We start from the raw sequence: 23,991 nt of genomic DNA on the forward strand, positions 1-23,991 counted from the left end.
ACAGACACCAACGCCCGCCTGCTGCAAGTCAAAGCCCTTCGCTCGTTTCAGCGCCTCTCTCCAAAGAGTGACCATTTCTTATCTGAAAAGACAGCTGGCGGGTCTCAGCGGAGAAACGCAGGGACCCCTAGCTGGGAACAGGCCTGACTGATGGCGCTTGGATCTCTGCCCCGGGGGCATGCTGCCTGCTGGCTTGCTTGCAGCACAGATCTCTCCCAGCTGGGCTACATGCATATTCCTTTATCTCCCAGCAGTCGATAATCTGCTCCCTGTGAAGGTCACATCCTGGTCTCTAATAGCTAGAGATCAACTGAAGCCTTGAAGCAGGAGGCTTAGTGTCCCTTCCAAAATGTTTGCATGAACCATTCCAACTCTGGCTATTCCTGTTCTCCAAGGGGATGTTCAGTCCCTTTCAGAATCTTGCTAAGTTCTTTTGACCAACTGTGATGTTATAGTCTATATGATTTTATAAACATTTACTAATAAGTGAATATAATGTAACTGGAATATGCTTTATGCAAAAGGTCTCTTGTAAGGTATCATTACAAAGTTTATAATCTACTGAGTGTGTTCATCCTATTTGTATAAATGTACCACTCTTGTATCTAAAACTAGAAATATGAAATATAAATCTGAGGTCTTATTGTAATTATGCAAAGTGTGGGCAATTAATGGTGGTTCGGAGTCTACCATAGTTTGGAGCATAGCATGTTTTTATAAAATCATATAGACTGCAATGTCACACCAACATCTTCTTATAGTGAGTTCCACAGTCTAATCATGCCTTAAAGTCTTGCCTTATTATGTGAACAGGCATGACAGGGGGACACGTGGCTAACACCCAACCAGTGGGTAACACTTGCTTACATGTGAAAACACTCACTAGGGGCCACGGATTCTGGCCTCATTCTGCCAGGCTAGCTGAGAATGAACATGGCTGCCTTGTTCACTGCTTGCTCTTTGGCCTTCTAGTTAATAATTATCTACACTTCATAACGCAGAGGTGAAAGTAAGCTGGTACGTGCCGGTATGGAGGACCGGTAAGAAAAGGAGACTGACTGAGGGAGGGAGAGAGAAGCCTGCTCCCTGCATAAGAATAGTTTAAACTCAGCTGTTCCCTGATGGTTCAGCCCCCAGGGCTAAGTTTCTGGCCTCCTTGTTAATTTCACTCACAGTAGCTGGGGGGAGGGTGTGTTTGACCATGGCAGGGGCAGTCCCTGTCTGCCCCAGGGATGAGGGGATCTTGCCTACTAATATACACAACAAATACAAGCATTTGGCTGCACAGTTTAAATCCTGAGCTAATAAAAGCAGGTGGAAGGGGAAAACTCACTGTCACATTGGTTTCTCGGCTCCTCCCTCCCCCTCCTCCAGCCAGGCTGCAGCCAAGGCTCTGAATTCCTCCCCACTACCCCCAGCAGGGGTTCTCCTCTAGGCTCTAGCTTGCAGTAGACTGGCTGAGATGCCTGCTATTGCTGCCTGCAAAAGCACAGTTTAAACTCAGCTGTTCCCTGTGCAGTTCAGTGCCCAGAGTTAGGAGCCCTTTCTGGCATCCTTGTTAATTTCACTCCCAGTTGTTGTTGGGTGTGTGTGGCCATGGCAGGGGCAGTTCTTTTCTGCCCCCAGGATGAGGGGATCTCCTAAACACAATCAAAATCAGGAACCATTTCCCAGTTCAAATCTATCCCATTCCCTCCCCAGCAGAGGATCATGGTTGTGATGTCCAAACTGCTTGCAGATCCTCTTTGAAATGTTACTGTTTAAAAAAAACAACACAAAAAACATGGAGAACATGGTAGAAAGATGTGTCATGATGATTAGGGTTTATTTTGGGCAAAGCAATTTTGCTAAAGCAACTAAAGATTTACAGGGAAAGCAAATAGCCCCCATAGACAAAACCACAAAGGGATTGGAGGGGAAAACTGAATATTCAGGGAAATTATTGTGCCTCCTTTGAAAGAAATAGTAGTTTTCATTCCAATCTACCCTCTTTCTATATTGATTTAAACACCTGAAATGTCCTTAGGACAGTGGGTGCAATCTCAGATCTCTTTTTGTTTTGTCCTGCCTGCAGAGTGCAGAGGCTGAAATTGATAAAACTTTCTTTAAATATCTTGTCTATTTCATGAAGGCTATTCCAGTTGTCCTTCATTCACCCCGACTTTCCCTTCCTCCCCCCGGCTCCCTCCCTGACTGGCTGGCTGTGGTTTTTGCCTTGGTTACTTACTCCTTGGCAGACCCAGCCCACCGGCACCTGCTGGCTCTCTGCAGGCAGCAGCCCACAGGGGCCGGTTGCTGGGGTCGCTGCTGGTCGGCGGCAGGCTGCAGCTGCATTGTATGTGACACATTCATACACATACACATACACATATGTACAGTATGTATGTGTATGTATGAATGTGTGTGTCACAAACAATGCAGCTGCAGCCTGCCGCCGACTGCCCCGACCCCAGCAACCGGCCCCTACTACTGTATTTTAGTAGTATTGGAGATCCCCTCATCCAGGGGGCAGAAAAGAACCGCCCCTGCCAGGGTCACACACAGCTTCCCCGCCCCCGAACAACTGGGAGTGAAATTAACAAAGATGCCAGAAACCTCTCTTAACCCTGGGGGCTGAACCATCAGAGAACAGCTGAGTTTAAACTGTTCTCGTGCAGGAGGCAGTCTCCCTGCTGCCAGCTAGAGGGAAGCCTCTGCAGCAGCTGCTGAGTGCCAGGCAGGGAGAAAGCACAGAGCCTAGCGTCAGCAGCCTGGCTGGAGGAGGAGGAGGGAAGACACGGAGAAAAATGTGACAGTGAGTGTTCACTTTTTCAGGCTTATTCCCATAGTAAAGGTTTATTACAGACAGTGCTGGTAGTAGTAATAGCAGCTTTATCTTCTCTATCCATGTCATGCAGTGGGAGGGATCCATGAAGTACGTAGGAGAGGTGGGTTGCTTGCGGTTGGATCATATGGGTAAGAAATGTAAATTACTTTCACCCCTGCCCAAACCCCAGGGCTCCCAGCCGCCTCTGCAGCTGGTAGCTCCGGGGATGATTTAAAGGGCCCAGCTCCTAGCTTCAGCCGAATCCCCGAGCCCTTTAAATCCTGATTTAAAAGCCCCAGGATTTAAAGGCCCCGCCTCTTCCAATTGAGGCCCCTCCCCCTCCGCAGGACTCTGGAGTACCGGTAAGTCCTTTCAGTTACTTTCACCCCTGCATAAGAGAGCAAAGTCTCCTGCCTTCCTGGGCTGCGGAGGTCCTGCATCGCTCCCCTTTTTACCCAGGGGTAGCTCCCTTCCAGCAGAGCTGGGCCTGGAGCCCAGCTCCTGCTGTGACAGAGCCAGGTCTCTGGGGGTGACGGCTCAGCTGGACTGCAGACAGGGTGGCCAGGCCTGTGAGTGTCATGCGTGGTGGCTGATGCTTTGCAGCCTCAAGCAGGTAGCTAGCCCTTAATAGTAACATAAATGATCATGTTGTCATTCAGCTCCAGAGTGAACAACATGCTGCTAGAACTGGGGTGCCTCCTCCCTCTCTGAGCAGTCGTTTCAAGCTCTCTGCAGAAACCAATGTGTCAGTCACACTCCGGAGATGTTTGGACGGTTTCCTTCATTCCTGGAAGGGCTGGAAACAGATTCTGCGGCAGGTTCCCAGTCCGCACAGGGTCCTACCTGAAATCAGAGACCGTTCCCAGGAGTGCAAACCTGTGTCTTTCTCTTTACAGGTGACCCACTGACGATATACACCCTGCCGTCCTCCTCGGCTGTGCTGGGCTCTGCAGCGCTGCTAAAATGCCGGTTCAATATCGGGGGGCCGATCAATCTAACCACCCTGCAGGTTCACTGGTATTTCTCAGATCAGAGCGTGGCGCAGTACGATCGGGGGAAGGAAATATTCGCACCAGGAGTGAGCATCTCCGAGCAGGAGTTACTGATCGGGAACGCCTCCCTGGGGATGGAGAACGTACAAGTGTCGGACGAGGGGCAGTATAAATGTGTGGTCGTCTATGGTGCGGAGCGGCAGCAGAGCGAGACGACCCTCCGTGTGTTCGGTAAGGATGGCACAAAAGTCCTGGCCTAGAAACCGCGAGTAGCCGTTGTCCTGCTGCTGCTCGGGCTGGCAGGCCTGCGAGGCTCGTGTGTGTGCGAGCAAGGGGATGTGAAAGACCTGGTGTGCGTGTGTGTGTGCACGGTGTGTCTCAGAATGGTGCAGCCCGTCACCGACACAGCGTGTTCTACCCCAGCCACAGGAACGGGCCGGGTGCTGGTGCAGTGGCTGTGGGGCTCAGCCCCGGGCAGGACAGTGACGGTCACTGAACTAACGCTGCACTCACGTTCTCTGCCCCTCGTTCCAGCTGCTCCCAGACTCTCCATCCCCTGGCGATCGGCCAGGACAGACACAGCGACCTCCTTCCCCTGCCACGTGTGGGGATTCTACCCCGGGGACGTCACCGTCACGTGGCTCAGAGACGGGCGGGTTCTGACCGACGCCACCGGCTCTGCCCCCCAGAGGAACCCGGACGGGACCTTTAACCTCACCCTGACCTACACCTTCACCCCCACCGCGCGCGACTCCGGCAGCACTGTCTCCTGCCGCGTCAGCCACGCGGCTCTGGCCCAGCCCCTGCAGGAGGAGTTCCCCCTGGCTGTCACAGGTGAGTCTGGGCTGGGGGGAGGGCAGGATCCTGGGGTCCAGGCCCCCCTTTATCGCTGACTGGGAGAGATTCACATTGTCCCTTGTCCCCTCCACGCCCCCTAAGCAGCAGCAGACTGACTGCTGGGATGGTCGGGGGAGGAGCTGGCACCGGGTGTGGGGCAGCCTGGCAGGGGTGAGAAGTGGGGAGCGGCTGGGGGAACCAATGGGCAGGAAGATCCCTGTGTACCCAAAATACCAGCCAGCACATCCCCCCTGACCCCCACCTGCCATCACAGAGTCTGCTGCCCAGGGATGGAGCCTTGGTCGGGACTGATCCTGTCCATTATGGGCGCGCCTGGGGGGGCCATTGTGCCAGGTGCTGCCCAGACACAGAGGAGGACACGGTCCCTGCCCTGAGCAGCTTCCAGTCTAACCAGAGCAGACAGACCCCAGGCGGGGGAAGGGGGCAGCCCTTAGGGAGTGGTACATAATGAAGGGGATCACTGGTCCCTGGTACAGAGCCGTCGGGGTCACTTGGTCAGCTGGGCGCAAGCAAAGAGTGCGGGACCCTGTCCTGCGCAGCAGTGACTCTGCGAAAGTGTTGGGGTTGTGGTGGATAACAACAATACTAAACTTTCACAGAGTGTGGGGGAGTCGGGGCCCTGCACCCCCGGGCTCCCTGCGATTCCCCAGGACTCTCAGCCAGCCAGGAAAGCAGAAGGTTTATTGGACACAGGAACACAGGATACAGCAGAGCTCGTGGTGTCACGGAGTGTGGGGGAGCCAGGCCCTGCACCCCCGGGCTCCCTGCGATTCCCCAGGACTCTCAGCCAGCCAGGAAAGCAGAAGGTTTATTTAGACGCCAGGAACACAGTCCAGGACAGGACTTGCAGGCACAGACAACAGGATCCTCCCCAGTTAGGCCCATGTTGGGGTCCCAGGAGCCCCACAGCCCCCTTGGGGGGTCAGAGCCCTGTCTGTGCTTCCCTCCATTCCCCAGCCTGAACCTTGAACCTCCTCTCACTCCCCAGCGTCCTCCCCCAGCCTTTGTTCAGCTCCCCAGGCAGAGGTGTCACCTGGCCTCTCCCCCCTCCTGGGTTCTCATGTTACCTGCTCAGGTGACCCCGGGCCGTGGGGGATTCTCCAGCACGGACAATGGTTTCAGACAAGATGTGGATGTTGTTCTGTGCGGAAGGACTAGGGGGCAGGTCTCTGGCCTGTGGTGTCCAAGGGGCCAGATGAGATGAGCCCAGTGGTTTCTTCTGGCCTTGGAACCTCAGGGGTAAAATCCAACCAAAGCCCATTGAGTGACTGGCATGCGGCTGGTGCAGTTGTGCCAGGACAGACAGATGGACGGGTGTGTCTGGGAATGGGGACAGGCAGGCAGCTAGAGAGAGGTGGGTTTAGTTAGGAGGGGATTGGCTAATTGGCATGCCCAAGGAAGGGGGACAAGGCAGGGGAGAAGAGGGGCAGCTGTGGCATGGGGGGCAGAGACTGTGGGGGAGGGCAGGGCTGGAGGAAACAGACTGGGCACAGAGAGTCTGGTCAGAGCTGCAGGACAGTCTCTGGCTGGCCACAGGCCCCTTGTCATAACTATAAAGGGAAGGGAACAGCCCTCCTGTGTACAATGCTATCAAACCCCTCCTGGCCAGAGACAGCAAAATCCTTTTACCTGGAAAGGGTTAAGAAGCTCAGGTCACCTGGCTGACACCTGACCCAAAGAACCAATAAGAGGACAGATACTTTCAAATCTTGGTGGGGGGAAGGCTTGTGTTTGTGCTCTTTGTTTTGGGGTTGTTCGCTCTTGGGACTAAGAGGGACCAGACATCACTCCAGGCTCTCCAAATCTTTCTGATCCAGTCTCTCATATTTCAAACTTGTAAGTAAGAGCCAGGCCAGGCGTGTTAGGTTTATCTTTGTTTTCTCAACTTGTAAATGTTCCTTTTTGCTGAGAGGATTTTACCCTTGTTTGCTGTAACTTTGAACCTAAGGCTAGAGGGGGTTCCTCTGGGCTCTCTGAATCTGATTACCCTGTAAAGTTATTTTCCATCCTGATTTTACAGAGATGATTTTTACCTTTCTTTCTTTAATTAAAAGCCTTTTTTTTAAGAACCTGATTGATTTTTCCTTGTGTTAAGATCCAAGGGGATTGGATCTGGACTCACCAGGAACTTGGTGGAGAAGTCTCTCAAGGCTATTGGGAGGGAGATAGTCTGGGGGGAAGGTAGACAGAGTTTCCCAGATAACTCTTAAATGATTTGGGTGGTGGCAGCCAAACCGCATCTAAGCTGGTAGTTAAGCTTAGAGGTTCTCATGAAGGTCCGCACATCTGTACCCTAAAGCTCAGAGTGGGGAAGGAACCTTGACACCCCTGCTCCGGGGGGGAGGTGTGTCTCTGGCTGGCTGCTCCCTACCTTCCCCCTCATCCCCCATGGAAAGGGGAGCCCGGCCTGGGTGCTAGTGCCCGCTAGGTGCGGGGTCTCCCTTGCATAGATCTGAGTTCAGGGGTGCTGGGAGAGGCCCCATTTCACCCCCTCCCCCTGGTGCAGCACCCTGTGCTTTGGCTGGTTCTGCAGCTGCTCCCAGCGGATGGAGTCTCCATCTTCAGCACAGCAAACGGCCCTGGCAGGCTGGGGGCACGGCCCAGCCCGGCCAAAGAGCCCCCAGTGTCCCCTTGCTACGGGGAACCAGTTGCCGGCTGCGGGCAGCGCCATGAGCTGGATCTGACTTTTCTTTCCTAGTCCCAAGGACAGGAGCGGATCACACCAGCGCCGCGATCGGGGCGACCCTGGGGATCCTGGTCGCAGGGGGAGCTGCGGCTGCCATAGCCATTTACTGCCGGAGGAAGAGGCAGGAAGGTAACGGGGGACGGTGCCATTGGCCAGAGAGGGGGTCTGTGTGGCCCCAGCGGGAGCAGAGAGTCCGGGGAGTTTGAGGGGACAGGGGCACAGCCAGGGACACCCCAGGGGCTGCAGGGTTGGGGGTCTCTCTACAGACTGAGCCCCCTGCAGCAGGGCCCATCCCCAGGAGAGGTTTCACCCTCCTGCTCTCAGGGATCCGCCGTTCCCGGCCCCGAGCTCCGGCCGGACGCGTCTCCCAGACCCCCCCACACTGACCCCGCGTGTCGCTCTGACCCCGTCTGTCTCCTTGTCTCTGTCTAGGGCCTCCCAGCGCAGTGGAGACGCCCCCCGAGGCCCCAGCTGGGCGCAGCGACCAGACGCGCGGCGAGGACACGGTGGGGCTGGGGACTGACGGGGCCAGCGACGCCGGGGACGGGTCTGAGCAGCAGCCGCTGTTACCTGCTCAGGGCCGGGAGCAGAGCGAGACACAGGAGCAGGACGGGGCGCAGGGCACAGGTGAGGGGCAGGGGGGGAGAGCGACTCCATAGGGGTCACGCTAGGGGGTCCGTCTCCTTCCGCTGCGGGTGCCTGTGGATCCCACGGTGGGAGGATGGGGGGGTCACTACATGGGGGGCTGAGGGGGTCACATGGGGTCAGCCGTATCCACCAGCCCCCCGGCTCGAGCGTGAGTCAGGCCCCCTGTAAGCATGTGCAGACTCAGCTGGCGGCACCTCCTGCTGGTCGTCCTCGGGAATTAGCATCCAGCCTCCGGAGTGCCCTCTCCAGGCCGGTGTCTCGCCGCCACTGCTGGGCCCCGTGTCCCTCCCAGGATCCCGGTGCCCCTTTAACTGGATGCTGCCCCCTGGCAGTGCCCCACAGCTCTGGGTCTCCCCCTCCCAGGGGAACCCCCACCCACTATCCCCACTTAGCCTCAGTCTTGGCTACTGCCCAGCCTCCATCCAGCCCCTGTTCCCTGGGGCAGGCTGCAGCATCAGCCACTCATCACCGGCAAAGGGGTGCGGACCTGCTGCCTCACCACAACCCTGCGCCTACTCGGCCTGTAGTCAGGCCACAGCCTGGGGCTTTCCAGGCCGGAGCTCCCAGCTCCTCTGGCCCTTCCCCACTCTGGGTGTCTTGCTTAGGTCCCTGCAGCGGCTGTTCTCCCTGTACAAGCAGAGGGAGACTGTCTGGGCTCCTGGCTCGCTGCCTCTTAAAGGGGCCAGCTGGGCCTGACTGGGGCATGGCCCCAGCTGAGCCTGCTTCCCCCAATCAGCCCCGGCTTCTTGCCCCAGCCCCAGCCCCCTCCTGGGCTGTTCCAAGCCCCTCAGGGCAGGAGCAGGTACTCACCCCGCTACCCCCCCCCCCAGAAACCCAATAGTTACATCCCCCCCAGGTCCTGTGGATCCTCCCCTTAGGCTTGGGGTGGGGGAGATCCTTTAGCATTGTTTCCCGGGAACCCAATAGGTACAGCCACCCCAGAATCAGGAACTGGCTTAAAACCATTTCAGTTCTCGCAGTGGACGCCAGGGCTGGTGAGGGTCTGGGCCTAAATATCAGGAGACTGGATGGATGAACTGGGCAGAGGCTCCGGGACCTGAATTAACCCCTTGTTCCCAGGCAGGGCTGGGGCAGCCTATGGCCCCCCAGGCTCAGGGTAGCCCTGGGGGCTCTGGTTCTGCCAAAGGAACTGACCCGGGGGGTCCCTCGGTGACTCCCCCCTCCCTCCACCCCGGCTTGGTTTGTTTTCCAGCAGGTTCCAATTCTTCTGGATCAAAAGCATCTGATGTGGGCACAGGGGTGTCCTCCTGCATCACGCAGGGAGCCCCAGAGGCAGAGGGGCCATCCCCGAACACAGAGCCATTGGGGGAGCTGGGAGGCCGGGATGAGGAGCGAGTGGGGGCAGCCTCCCCACAGGCACAGCCGGCGGCAGAGGTGGCATTCCCAGCCCAGCCCAGCGCGGCTGGGGAGGAGGAGGGAGAGACGGACCTGAGCCAGCACAGTCGGAAGGCGATGCTGCCCACCAGCCAGCCCAGCACAGGGGATCAGGGGGTGCCCACCAGCCAGCCCAGCACAGGGGATCAGGGGGTGCCCGGCAGCCAGCCCAGCACAGAGGATCAGGGGGCGCCCACCAGCCAGCCCAGCACAGGGGATCAGGGGGTGCCCGGCAGCCAGCCCAGCACAGGGGATCAGGGGGTGCCCACCAGCCAGCCCAGCACAGAGGATCAGGGGGCGCCCACCAGCCAGCCCAGCACAGGGGATCAGGGGGTGCCCGGCAGCCAGCCCAGCACAGGGGATCAGGGGGTGCCCACCAGCCAGCCCAGCACAGGGGATCAGGGGGTGCCCACCAGCCAGCCCAGCACAGGGGATCAGGGGGCGCCCACCAGCCGGCCCAGCACAGGGGATCAGGGGGCGCCCGGCAGCCAGCCCAGCACAGAGGATCAGGGGGCGCCCGGCAGCCAGCCCAGCACAGGGGATCAGGGGGCGCCCGGCAGCCAGCCCAGCACAGGGGATCAGGGGGCGCCCGGCAGCCAGCCCAGCACAGGGGATCAGGGGGTGCCCACCAGCCAGCCCAGCACAGGGGATCAGGGGGTGCCCACCAGCCAGCGCAGCACAGGGGATCAGGGGGTGCCCGGCAGCCAGCCCAGCACAGAGGATCAGGGGGTGCCCACCAGCCAGCCCAGCACAGGGGATCAGGGGGTGCCCGGCAGCCAGCCCAGCACAGAGGATCAGGGGGCGCCCGGCAGCCAGCCCAGCACAGAGGATCAGGGGGCGCCCGGCAGCCAGCCCAGCACAGAGGATCAGGGGGCGCCCGGCAGCCAGCCCAGCACAGAGGATCAGGGGGCGCCCGGCAGCCAGCCCAGCACAGAGGATCAGGGGGCGCCCGGCAGCCTGGCCGAAGCAGCTGCAAACACGGTGCCGGATCCCGCACAGGAGGAAGATGCCCAGGGAGAGGCCGGAGGTAACAGTGAGTGGGGTGAGGGTAACATGGGAGGGAAGGGGCCCATGTCAACTGAACATTGTTCAACGTGCAGCCCACCAGGGCCAGGTGCTGGGAGCTCTGTGAGACGTTCCCAGGAGGCCTCCAGCTGGTCAGCGAAGGGCAGAACTGCAAGTGCCCCGTCTCTGGTGGGGTTCTGCCTGCCTGGGCAGAGTCACTCTGTGCCGAGGGGGCACGATCCGTGTGAAACAACCACATGGTAACCCAGCGACAGCTGGGCAGCTCCTCAAAGGAGGGGCCGTGTCCATGTCTTTCATCAGCATTGAGAGACCCGTAGCCAGGACATTCCTGGTGCTGTTCAAATAACGTTAGGTGCAGGTGTTGGCAGGTCCTAGAGCTACAGGTGCCGGACACGTTCCATTGTAAGCACCTGTTTTTGGTTGCTTGTAACTTTGCCAAACTGGAAATTTGACAGGGGGGTTACTAGGGGCAGAATTAGCTTTTGCCACCGTGTGAAAATTGGTCCAAATTTAGCCTCGCTGTGCACCTCTGCCATCACCAGTGACACGTGCTCAGGAGAAGCATGCCAGAGTTTAGCAGCTGAGCTCTCCGCACCAGGCATGCTCCACCACCCTGAGCTCTCTGAGCGTGCCTGGGGCTAGGCTGAGCTGCGATTGCTCTGTGCTCCCATTGGACACAGGAACTGAGAGTAGGGAATGCTAAGGGAAATTAGAGAGGCTATCAAAATTAAGAACCCAATAATAGTGGGGGATTTCAATTATCCCCATATTGACTGGGAACATTTCACTTCAGGATGAAATGCAGAGATAAAATTTCTCGATACTTTAAATGACTGCTTCATGGAGCAGCTGGTACGGGAACCCACAAGGGGAGAGGCAACTCTAGATTTAATCCTGAGTGGAGCGCAGGAGCTGGTCCAAGAGGTAACTGTAGCAGGACCGCTTGGAAATAGTGACCATAATACAATAGCATTCAACATCCCTGTGGTGGGAAGAACATCTCAACTGCCCAACAGTGTGGCATTTAATTTCAAAAGGGGGAACTATACAAAAATGAGGGGGTTAGTTAGACAAAAGTTAAAAGGTACAGTGACTAAAGTGAAATCCCTGCAAGTTGCATGGGCCCTTTTTAAAGACACCATAATAGAGGCCCAACTTCAATGTATGCCCCAAATTAAGAAAAACAGTAAAAGAACTAAAAAAGAGCCACCGTGGCTTAACAACCATGTAAAAGAAGCAGTGAGAGATAAAAAGACTTCCTTTAAAAAGTGGAAGTCAAATCCTAGTGAGGCAAATAGAAAGGAGCACAAACACTGCCAACTTAAGTGCAAGAGTGTAATAAGAAAAGCCAAAGAGGAGTTTGAAGAACGGCTAGCCAAAAACTCCAAAGGTAATAACAAAATGTTTTTTAAGTACATCAGAAGCAGGAAGCTGCTAAACAACCAGTGGGGCCCCTTGATGATCAAAATTCAAAAGGAGCGCTTAAAGATGATAAAGTCATTGCGGAGAAACTAAATGGATTCTTTGCTTCAGTCTTCACGGCTGAGGATGTTAGGGAGATTCCCAAACCCGAGCTGGCTTTTGTAGGTGACAAATCTGAGGAACTGTCACAGATTGAAGTGTCACTAGAGGAGGTTTTGGAATTAATTGATAAACTCAACATTAACAAGTCACCGGGACCAGATGGCATTCACCCAAGAGTTCTGAAAGAACTCAAATGTGAAGTTGCGGAACTATTAACTAAGGTTTGTAACCTGTCCTTTAAATCGGCTTCGGTACCCAGTGACTGGAAGTTAGCTAATGTAACGCCAATATTTAAAAAGGGCTCTAGGGGTGATCCCGGCAATTACAGACCGGTAAGTCTAACGTCGGTACCGGGCAAATTAGTTGAAACAATAGTAAAGAATAAAATTGTCAGACACATAGAAAAACATAAACTCTTGAGCAATAGTCAACATGGTTTCTGTAAAGGGAAATCGTGTCTTACTAATCTATTAGAGTTCTTTGAAGGGGTCAACAAACATGTGGACAAGGGGGATCCGGTGGACATAGTGTACTTAGATTTCCAGAAAGCCTTTGACAAGGTCCCTCACCAAAGGCTCTTACGTAAATTAAGCTGTCATGGGATAAAAGGAAAGGTCCTTTCATGGATTGAGAACTGGTTAAAGGACAGGGAACAAAGGGTAGGAATTAATGGTAAATTCTCAGAATGGAGAGGGGTAACTAGTGGTGTTCCCCAAGGGTCAGTCCTAGGACCAATCCTATTCAATTTATTCATAAATGATCTGGAGAAAGGGGTAAACAGTGAGGTGGCAAAGTTTGCAGATGATACTAAACTACTCAAGATAGTTAAGACCAAAGCAGATTGTGAAGAACTTCAAAAAGATCTCACAAAACTAAGCGATTGGGCAACAAAATGGCAAATGAAATTTAATGTGGATAAATGTAAAGTAATGCACGTTGGAAAAAATAACCCCAACTATACATACAACATGATGGGGGCTAATTTAGCTACAAGTCAGGAAAAAGATCTTGGAGTTATCGTGGATAGTTCTCTAAAGATGTCCACGCAGCGTGCAGAGGTGGTCAAAAAAGCAAACAGGATGTTAGGAATCATTAAAAAGGGGATAGAGAATAAGACTGAGAATATATTATTGCCCTTATATAAATCCATGGTACGCCCACATCTCGAATACTGTGTACAGATGTGGTCTCCTCACCTCAAAAAAGATATTCTAGCACTAGAAAAGGTTCAGAAAAGAGCAACTAAAATGATTAGGGGTTTAGAGAGGGTCCCATATGAGGAAAGATTAAAGAGGCTAGGACTCTTCAGTTTGGAAAAGAGAAGACTAAGGGGGGACATGATAGAGGTCTATAAAATCATGAGTGATGTTGAGAAAGTGGATAAGGAAAAGTTATTTACTTATTCCCATAATACAAGAACTAGGGGTCACCAAATGAAATTAATAGGCAGCAGGTTTAAAACAAATCAAAGGAAGTTCTTCTTCACGCAGCGCACAGTCAACTTGTGGAACTCCTTACCTGAGGAGGTTGTGAAGGCTAGGACTATAACAATGTTTAAAAGGGGACTGGATAAATTCATGGAGGTTAAGTCCATTAATGGCTATTAGCCAGGATGGGTAAGGAATGGTGTCCCTAGCCTCTGTTTGTCAGAGGGTGGAGATGGATGGCAGGAGAGAGATCACTTGATCATTGCCTGTTAGGTTCACTCCCTCAGGGGCACCTGGCATTGGCCACTGTCGGTAGACAGATACTGGGCTAGATGGACCTTTGGTCTGACCCGGTACGGCCTTTCTTATGTTCTTATGTTCTTAGGGTGTGAGACGGGGTCAGAGAGGGAGGCACTGGGAGACAGGAGCAGAAGCGTCTGCAACCACTAGATAATGCTCCTCTGCAGACCCTACATTGAAACCCAGAGTTCCATGTCTCCCCTTCCTCTGCTGTCAGCAGGTCGCTGTGACACTCACTGCCGTGCTGTGTGTCTCGTCCCCCTAGGCCCCGACTCTGGTGCGTCGGGGCTCCAGAACCCCTGGGAAAAAATGGGGGTACTCTGGGGCAGGCCACCAATCAGCTGTTTGGCTGCCTCCTGGGGAGGGGGGGCAGTGGAGAAGCGACTGCCTGGCAGGAGGCGCTCGGGTGAGGCAGAGAGGAACAAGTGCCCGGCTTGCAGGGGGGGTCCTTGGGGGAGGGGGCAGAGTGGGGGCAGGGCCTCTGAGAGGGGGTGGTGCAGGGGTGGGAAGAGGCAGAGTGAGGGTGGGGCCTTGGGGGAAGACATGGAGCGAGAGTGGAGCCTCAGGGCGGAGTGGAGGTGGAGCATCCACTGGGAGAGGAAAAAAAAAAAAGTCAGCGCCTGTGTCAATCCCCCCTGTAGTGCCTGATCCACATAGAGGATAACAGCCTACTGCCGCTCACCTCACCCCCAGCAGCAGGGCAGTTGTGGCCCCACACTGACTCCTGAGCCCTCTCCCCAGTAACCCCAGCACCCCTGAGGCTGTGGGTGTCACAGGGGTCGCTCAGGGGAGCTCTCGCTGGGTATGGGGAGGGCCTGGCAGAGGCTGCTGGGGACACGGGGCCAGGTCAGACCAGATGGTGATGGGGGCGTGTGTCAGATCTCCAGGTGCTGTAACTATGACGTGCAATTTCCACACGTTCTAGTCCCACAGGCTCCAGTTCTGGGCGAGATCTCCCAGCCGCAGGTCCTGGCCCCCGGGAAGCAGGTCACACTGAGCTGCTACATATCCAGGTTCTACCCCAAGGAGCTGAGTGTGACCTGGTACCGACAGGGAACAGGAGAGACAGAGTTCCGGGACAACCCGGACACCCACAAGATTGTCACCCCAGACCCCACAGCCGCCTCAGACGGGAAATCCTACAGCGTGACGTCCCAGCTCCACTTCACCCCCGTGCTGCCCGAGGACGACGGGGCAGAGTACCTGTGTTCTGTGAAACATCAAACCCTGCAGGAGCCAGAAGAAAAATCCACAGGGCCGCTGGAGCTGCGAGGTACGAGCGAGCGGGGCCGGGCAGCGCCGCGCTGACGCTGGGGTGGTTGTGGCTGAGGAGGTCTCTGTCCTCAGGCACTTGGAGCGTCCAGAGGAAGCGTCGCTTTGGGCTGAGCCTCCTCTGGCCATTTCTTGGGGCAGTTCCTGGAATGTTTGGGGACTTTCCCATTGGCTGCTTGCAGGTTAGTGCTGGGGAAAGAGGGTGGTCAGGTCTGGAGAGAATTGATGTGCAGGAGGTCTCCAGCAGGTCAGCAAAGGACAAACTGCAAGTGCCCCATCTCAGGTGGGGTTCTGCCAGCACGGGCAAAGTCACTCCGAGGGGGAACAATCCATGTGAAACAACCGAATGGTTGATAGGTGGGGAGCGCCTCAAAGAAGTGGCCATGTCTTTTCTCTGCATCGAGAGACCCCAGGACACTCCTGGGTGCTGTCCAAATAATTTTAGGCACAGGTGGTGAGACTTCCCAGAGCTACAGTTGCCCGACACTTTCCATTAGAAGACTGTTTTCAATTGTTTGTAACATTGCCAAACTTTAACTGTTGAGGTGGAAATGTCCCAGGCTGGATGTCTGCCTCAGGCTCCTTTTTTTCTGGGAGGAAAAAGGGGGGAAGTTTCAGCTAAAATGCTCCAGCTGTTTCAATGAACAAGTTTAGGAAAAATATTTTGTTCTGCCGATGTTAAAAAATTCTCACAACTGCTGCATTGAGAAGCTCCTGGAATCATGGAAATGTCAGGCTGGAAGGGACCCCCAGAGGCCATCTGGTCTAGCCCCGTGCTGGGGCAGGGCCAAGTAACCCTAGATCAGTGGTTTTCAACCCGTGGTCCATGCCGCAGACTGTGTACGATTTCCAAAGGGGTCCGCACCTCCAGTCACAATGTTTTAGGGGTCCACAAATGAAAAAAGATTGAAAACCATTGACCTAGACCATCCCTGATGGGTGTTTGTCCAACCTGTTCTCAAAACCTCCAGTGACGGGGCCTCCCCTGGACACCTGTTCCAGGCTGACTCCCTGCAGAGCTAGAAACTGTTTCCTGATATTGAACCTAAACCTCCCTGGCTGTATATGAAGCCTCTTATTGCTTGTCCTGCTGTCAGTGGCCATGGAGAACAATCAGTCACTGTCTTTAGTACAGTGCCTGTCAGATCTGAAGACTTATCAGCTCTCCCCCGTAGTCACCTTTTCTCCAGACTAACCAAGCCCTGCTCTCACTAAGGGTAGGTCTGTACCTAAAGCGCTGCAGCGGCACAGCTGTACCTACCGCGGCGACATGTTGGGTCAGGATGCTCTATGCCGATGGGAGAGAGCAAAAAACCCCACCTCTGTGAGCAGAGAAGCTCTCTCACCACCATAGTGCTGTGAACACAAATCCTTATGTAAGTGTAACTTACATTGCTTGGGAGTGGGGGATAGTCACATCCTCGAGCGCCATAAGTTTTGCCAACATAGGCTGTAGTGTAGACATAGCCTAATGCTCCTGCTGTTTCCCCCCAGCCCAGCCAGAAGTGTCACAGATCCAGGTGTCACCGCACTGGGAGCCCCGGGATGAGGTTCTGTTTGCCATCCAGATCCAGAACTTTTACCCTGGGGGGATTCACCGGATCCAGTGGAGCTGTGATGGGAAAACTTGGGAAAAGTCTGAACCAACCGACTACAGCGAGAACCCGGATCTCACGTTCAGTGCTACCAGCGTCTGGAGACTCCCCAGTCAACAAATCACCCGTCCGGAGCTGAGAGTCCGAGTGTCTGTTCAGCAAAACTCCCGAGATACCCCGATCAAGAGAGAGATCAGAGACACAGGTGAGGGGGTGTCACGGGCAATGCTCTGGAACTGCTCCCCACCAAGCCAGGCAGGACTCTGGGAGCCTCCTCTCCCTCGGAGCAGCCTGTCTGCAGGGCAAGAAGCTCCCACGGCTTCACCTCCTGGGTCTCTCCTGGGAGCATTCAGCCTCCTCTGCCCCCCCGGTGCGCTTCCCCCAGCGAGTCCGCCCAGGCGGGGTCCTGGGGGGCCACAGGGTCCTGCCCCCCCCACTGCGCAGTCAGACGTGACTCTCAGCCAGCCAGTAACACAGAGGTTTATTCGATGACAGGAACAGGGTCTAACACAGAGCTTGTAGGTACCGCGAACCGGACCCCTTGGCCGGGTCCATTCTGGGGGGCAGTGAGCCAGACCCCCACGTCTGCCCTTCACTCCTCGTCCCCAGCCAGACCCAAACTGAAACTCTCCAGCCCCATCTCCTCTGGGCTGATCTCTCTGTCTCTCTGTCTCCAGCACCTCTGTGCATTCTCTGTGGAGATAATATCACAGGGGCCCACTTGGGCTCTGCAACAATCACACCCCCTGATCCCCCCCACCTAGAAACCTAAGATCTGCATAGGGGAAACTGAGGCACCCACACAGTATTCAGACAGAACATTAAGAACAGTCCCACTTTGTCACCGGGGGTCTCCCTGGGGTCGGACGGGGAATGAGCAGGAATTGCTGCCCCCCCACGGGTCCCTGAGGGATGAAGGAGCTTTGGGAGCTAATATCCCTCGTCCCCCTTTCCGGCTGGAGATGCCGATGGGTCGGGGTGTAACAGTGTCACACACGGGGGTGATTTTATGGGGCACCAGCCCCACTGAGGGGTCAGATCTCTCCTGTCTGAAGGGAGGGGGGAGCAGCCCCCACCAGGCCCCGTCTCCCCCTTGCGGGGCCTGTAACTGTCTCTGGATGTTTCATTCCCCAGATTTCCTGCGGCCCCCGGAGGTGTCGGAAATCTCCCTGCCCGAGTCAGTGACGGCGGGGGAGGAAATCACCCTGAGCTGCCGCATGACGGGGCATTTCCCTGGGGCGCTGAGTGTGGCCTGGCTCCAGAAGCGCAAGGACACTTTTTTTTTTCTGCAGGACTCTGCCGAGTATAGAATCCAGCCCGGAGCTCCCCACACACAGGACGGGAAAAGCTTCCAGCAGGAGATGAGACTCAGCTTCACCCCCTCGGTGCAGAGAGACCAGGGGGCCGAGTACGTCTGCCGGGTGGGACACGTTGCTCTATTTAATCTGCCAATAGAGAAACGCACCCGAGTCCTGGAGGTTACAGGTCAGTCGGCAACTCTGAATTTCCTGCCCTGCAGCCCCAAAGGCTCTTCACTGGGGTGTTTCATTCTGTGTTTGCCTGTGCAAGGCCTTGTCCAAGGACCAGCCAGGTTACAGGCCTCATCGTGTGTGTATGGACTGCACCCGATAGGCCCCGGCACTAGGCACTCAGACAGGAGTCACTTCCCAGCTCTGCAGCTGTGGACCTGGAGCACCAGGTCCCTTCAGAGCTGTGTAAACCTGAGCGCAGCCTCATCCCTTATCTAGGTCGGTGGTGGCTCTCGCTAACGTGGCTGAAGCTGCTGTTGTCAGCGTATTTTCAGGGCTAGGGAGCCCTGCACTCATTCTGGTCAGTCAGCCGCAGCTGGGACCCGTGGTCAGGAAGGAACAGGCTGCCTGCAGACCCGAGGGGGAGCACCAACGCCCCGAACCCCTGTCAGTGGCTGATGCCTTTAGAAGGGAAGCTGAGCTGCTGGAGGGGCCTGTCTGTGGTCGAGGGGCCAAGATCCCACAATGAGGAACAGGGCAGCGAATCTGCCCCTGACTTTGCAAACAGGGCCATTCATGGCAGAGCCTGTACCCAGAGAGCCCACGTGCTGCAGGGGTCAGGAAGCCAATTGGAGAGCGCTGGGTGCTGGATAAACACCTGGAGTATGAGACAGGTGAATCTCACACTTAGGGGACGTCTGCACAGCCCCCAGCAGCGCGGCTCAGAGCCCAGGTTGACAGACTCACCCCACAGCACCAAAAATAGCTGTGTAGACACCAGGCTCTGACTGCAGCTCCAGCTCTGAGGCTCACCCACCTCCCTCGGCTCCGGAGCCCGAGCTGCATCTACACAGCTACTGTTAATGCTGTAGTGTGAGCCTGTCTCGGTCGACCCGGCGCTGAGACGGGCTGTCGCTCACTGTGAAGATGCATCCATAGGGGCCAGGCCTCCACCTGACTAACCTCTTTGGGAAACAGGCGTCCTGAGCACACCGCAGCACAGAGCTGCCATTCCCAGAACAGCCCATCCCTGCCACATGTCACTGGAGAAGGGATTCTTCACAGTTCAGGAAGGATGTGGACAAATTGGAGAGAGTCCAGAGAAGAGTTTGGTTGGTCTGGAGAAAAGATGACTGAGGGGGGATGTGATTACAGTTTTCAAGTACATAAAAGGTTACAAGGAGGTGAGAGAAGAATTGTTCTTCTTAACCTCTGAGGACAGGACAAGAAGCAATGGGCTTAAATTGCAGCAAGGGCAGCTTAGGTTGGACAGTAGGAAAAACTTCCTAACTGTCAGAGTGGTTAAGCACTGGAATAAATTGCCCAGGGAGGTTGTGGGATCTCCATCATTGGAGATGTGTAAGAGCAGGTTGGACAAACACCTGTCAGGGATGTCCTAGATGGTGCTTGTCCTGCCATGAGTGCCGGGGCTGGACTTGATGACCTCTGAGGTCCCTTCCAGTTCTGTGATTTTATGATTCTATGACACACAGATTCTGCAGAATTCACCTGACCAGGACAGTAATAGTGATGATGAAATGCTAAGGGAAATTAGAGAGGCTATCAAAATTAAGAACCCAATAATAGTGGGGGATTTCAATTATCCCCATATTGACTGGGAACATTTCACTTCAGGACGAAATGCAGAGATAAAATTTCTCAATACTTTAAATGACTGCTTCATGGAGCAGCTGGTACGGGAACCCACTAGGGGAGAGGCAACTCTAGATTTAATCCTGAGTGGAGCGCAGGAGCTGGTCCAAGAGGTAACTATAGCAGGACCGCTTGGAAATAGTGACCATAATACAATAGCATTCAACATCCCTGTGGTGGGAAGAACATCTCAACTGCCCAACACTGTGGCCTTTAATTTCAAAAGGGGGAACTATACAAAAATGAGGGGGTTAGTTAGACAAAAGTTAAAAGGTACAGTGACTAAAGTGAAATCCCTGCAAGTTGCGTGGGCCCTTTTTAAAGACACCATAATAGAGGCCCAACTTCAATGTATACCCCAAATTAAGAAAAACAGTAAAAGAACTAAAAAAGAGCCACCGTGGCTTAACAACCATGTAAAAGAGCAGTGAGAGATAAAAATACTTCCTTTAAAAAGTGGAAGTCAAATCCTAGTGAGGCAAATAGAAAGGAGCACAAACACTGCCAACTTAAATGCAAGAGTGTAATAAGAAAAGCCAAAGAGGAGTTTGAAGAACGGCTAGCCAAAAACTCCAAAGGTAATAACAAAATGTTTTTTAAGTACATCAAAAGCAGGAAGCCTGCTAAACAACCAGTGGGGCCCCTTGATGATCAAAATTCAAAAGGAGCGCTTAAAGACGATAAAGTCATTGCGGAGAAACTAAATGGATTCTTTGCTTCAGTCTTCACGGCTGAGGATGTTAGGGAGATTCCCAAACCCGAGCTGGCTTTTGTAGGTGACAAATCTGAGGAACTGTCACAGATTGAAGTGTCACTAGAGGAGGTTTTGGAATTAATTGATAAACTCAACATTAACAAGTCACCGGGACCAGATAGCATTCACCCAAGAGTTCTGAAAGAACTCAAATGTGAAGTTGCAGAACTATTAACTAAGGTTTGTAACCTGTCCTTTAAATCAGCTTCAGTACCCAATGACTGGAAGTTAGCTAATGTAACGCCAATATTTAAAAAGGGCTCTAGAGGTGATCCCGGCAATTACAGACTGGTAAGTCTAACGTCAGTACCGGGCAAATTAGTTGAAACAATAGTTAAGAATAAAATTGTCAGACACATAGAAAAACAAACTGTTGAGCAATAGTCAACATGGTTTCTGTAAAGGGAAATCGTATCTTACTAATCTATTAGAGTTCTTTGAAGGGGTCAACAAACATGTGGACAAGGGGGATCCGGTGGACATAGTGTACTTAGATTTCCAGAAAGCCTTTGACAAGGTCCCTCACCAAAGGCTCTTACGTAAATTAAGCTGTCATGGGATAAGAGGGAAGATCCTTTCATGGATTGAGAACTGGTTAAAGGACAGGGAACAAAGGGTAGGAATTAATGGTAAATTCCCAAAATGGAGAGGGGTAACTAGTGGTGTTCCCCAAGGGTCAGTCTTAGGACCAGTCCTGTTCAACTTATTCATAAATGATCTGGAGAAAGGGGTAAACAGTGAGGTGGCAAAGTTTGCAGATGACACTAAACTGCTCAAGATAGTTAAGACCAAAGCAGATTGTGAAGAACTTCAAAAAGATCTCACAAAACTAAGTGATTGGGCAACAAAATGGCAAATGAAATTTAAGGTGGATAAATGTAAAGTAATGCACATTGGAAAAAATAACCCCAACTATACATACAATATGATGGGGGCTAATTTAGCTACAACGAGTCAGGAAAAAGATCTTGGAGTCATCGTGGATAGTTCTCTGAAGGTGTCCACGCAGCGTGCAGAGGCGGTCAAAAAAGCAAACAGGATGTTAGGAATCATTAAAAAGGGGATAGAGAATAAGACTGAGAATATATTATTGCCCTTATAGAAATCCATGGTACGCCCACATCTCGAATACTGTGTACAGATGTGGTCTCCTCACCTCAAAAAAAGATATACTGGCACTAGAAAAGGTTCAAAGAAGAGCAACTAAAATGATTAGGGGTTTAGAAAGGGTCCCATACGAGGAAAGATTAAAGAGGCTAGGACTCTTCAGCTTGGAAAAGATGAGACTAAGGGGGGACATGATAGAGGTCTATAAAATCATGAGTGATGTTGAGAAAGTGGATAAGGAAAAGTTATTTACTTATTCCCATAATACAAGAACTAGGGGTCACCAAATGAAATTAATAGGCAGCAGGTTTAAAACAAATCAAAGGAAGTTCTTCACGCAACGCACAGTCAACTTGTGGAACTCCTTGCCTGAGGAGGTTGTGAAGGCTAGGACTATAACAGGGTTTAAAAGGGGACTGGATAAATTCATGGTGGCTAAGTCCATAAATGGCTATTAGCCAGGATGGGTAAGAATGGTGTCCCTAGCCTCTGTTCATCAGAGGATGGAGATGGATGGTAGGAGAGAGATCACTTGATCATTGCCTGTTAGATTCACTCCTTCTGGGGCACCTGGCATTGGCCACTGTCGGTCGACAGATACTGGGCTAGATGGACCTTTGATCTGACCCAGTACGGCTGTTCTTATGTTCAGAAATCAAACCATCCAAGGGCACAACCAGCGACGCGTCAGCCAAGGGCCAGGCGGGAGACAACACAGCCGCCGAGGACACAAGCAGCGACGCGTCGGCAAAGGAGCGGGCGGGAGACAACGCAGCCGACAAGGACACAAGCAGCGACGCGTCAGCCAAGGGCCAGGCGGGAGACAACACAGCAGCCGAGGACACAAGCAGCGACGTGTTGGCGAAGGAGCGGGCGGGAGACAACGCAGCCGCCGAGGACACAACCAGCGACATGTCGGTGAAGGAGCGGGCGGGAGACAATGCAGCCAATAAGGGAGCAACTGGCAATCTGGCGGAGGATGGCCCAGGCAGCGCTGCACCAGGAAGCAATGAGAAGGGAGATGGTTGCCAGTGCCACCCCAGTGACTAAAGTGGCACCAGATGCTGTGGTCAGTGCCCCACCAGCTGGGGCCCAGATCCAGAGGCTGCGGCCAGTGCCACACGCCGGGGAGATGCAGAGAGGGCCGAGCAGGTGGAAGAACCTGGGGCATATGGGACAGCAGGTGTCTCTCCAGGCAGCTCCGAGGGAACAGCAGAGACCACGCTGCACCAGCTGCCCAGGCCCTGTGGCCACAGCTGCCTGCTGCCATCGCTCACTGGCTCCGGTCTCCCTGTGTCTGACACGGGGCCCTGCCCTGGGCTGGAGCTGGCCTGGGGTCTGCTCGCTCAGGCGATGGGTGTGGGTGGCTGGGGCTCTGGGCTGCCCCTCCTGGCAGCTGTCTCCATCACACTGCCCTAGTCTGACTGTGGGGCTCATGCTCAGGTGAATAAATCAAATGCTTAGCAAGTCCCCGTGTCCTGTCAGTCGGTGTCCCCTGGGCTGGGTGTGATGCGCCCGCCAGTGGCGTAGCCAGGTTTTCAGCTTATGGAGAGCACAAAACATAAAAAAGGCACCCCCCCTTGGCTCTCCCTGTGGCCACGCCCCCAGACTGGAACCCCTCCCCCCCCCCCCCGCTTACCTTCCCTCCTGCGCTTCTGCGCCGGCCTGCAGCTTCTCCAGCTGTGCAGCCGACAGGCGCCGCTTCCGTGCCTGCCGGCCTGAGGGGAAGCAGCTGCTTCCGCTGAATCCCACCAGATACGCTACTGGTGCCCGCCTGTCCCACAGGTGCTGGGAGCTGCGGCTGTCAGGAGAAATTCTTCAGCTGGCCTTTGCGGAGACTCTGGTCTCTGCCCCGGGGGCCCTGCTCCGTCTGGGCTCGGCGGTGCCGAGGGACCGGAGCCGGTCCCTGCGCTAGGATGTCTGTTGTTCTTGTGCTGATTGGTTCAGCTCTCAGACAGCCCGTCCTCAGGTGGTGGGTTTCACTTCCCACAGATCTGGAACCAAACTCTACATGTTCCGTAGCTCACCAGTTATTTCCCATAGAAACATCTCAATGGCCATGATAAGGAGCCAATTCTTAGTTTACGGCAGAAACCTACACGCCCCCTTTGGTGAAATACTGAGGAGATGGCTGGGGACAGGGCACTGTACCTGTCTGGGCATGTCTGTGTCCTGGGGGAACGGGGACCTGCCACAGGCCTCCTATGGGTCAGAACTGGGTGGGGCACTTAAAGGCTTCACCCCCGCCCCCCCAGTTATGACTCCCACGGCCTCCACTGCTGCCCTGCCAGCCCCATGGGGTCGCTGACTGCACATCCCAGTTCAATGACACTGTGACGGGTTGCCACCCTTAGGATGCTCCCTAATGTGCTGGGGTGCCACTGAGTTGGCCTATTCTGCCAGCCTGGGTCTCCTTTACCTGGCCATGCTGGATGAGGCTCCCCAGCCTCTTCCAGCCAAGCACACAGGCAGGGCCATG

General features: G+C 54.4%; 1 protein-coding gene across 1 annotated transcript in view; it reads left to right on the forward strand.

The window, feature by feature from the left end:
- Window positions 1-22,959, forward strand: part of LOC123369177 — a 29,078-nt gene extending 6,119 nt beyond the window's left edge. Inside the window, exons 2-10 of the mRNA XM_045014538.1 lie at window positions 3,703-4,029; window positions 4,333-4,632; window positions 7,355-7,471; window positions 7,775-7,969; window positions 9,204-10,412; window positions 14,588-14,935; window positions 16,429-16,734; window positions 17,664-18,014; window positions 22,165-22,959. Of these exons, the coding sequence (XP_044870473.1) occupies window positions 3,703-4,029; window positions 4,333-4,632; window positions 7,355-7,471; window positions 7,775-7,969; window positions 9,204-10,412; window positions 14,588-14,935; window positions 16,429-16,734; window positions 17,664-18,014; window positions 22,165-22,562 (3,551 nt within the window). The 3' untranslated portion in view covers window positions 22,563-22,959. The remainder of the gene's footprint in view (window positions 1-3,702; window positions 4,030-4,332; window positions 4,633-7,354; window positions 7,472-7,774; window positions 7,970-9,203; window positions 10,413-14,587; window positions 14,936-16,428; window positions 16,735-17,663; window positions 18,015-22,164) is intronic.
- Window positions 22,960-23,991: the final 1,032 nt, after the last annotated feature.

Source organism: Mauremys mutica, chromosome 4, assembly GCF_020497125.1.
Source record: "Mauremys mutica isolate MM-2020 ecotype Southern chromosome 4, ASM2049712v1, whole genome shotgun sequence".
Lineage (NCBI taxonomy): Eukaryota > Metazoa > Chordata > Testudines > Geoemydidae > Mauremys > Mauremys mutica.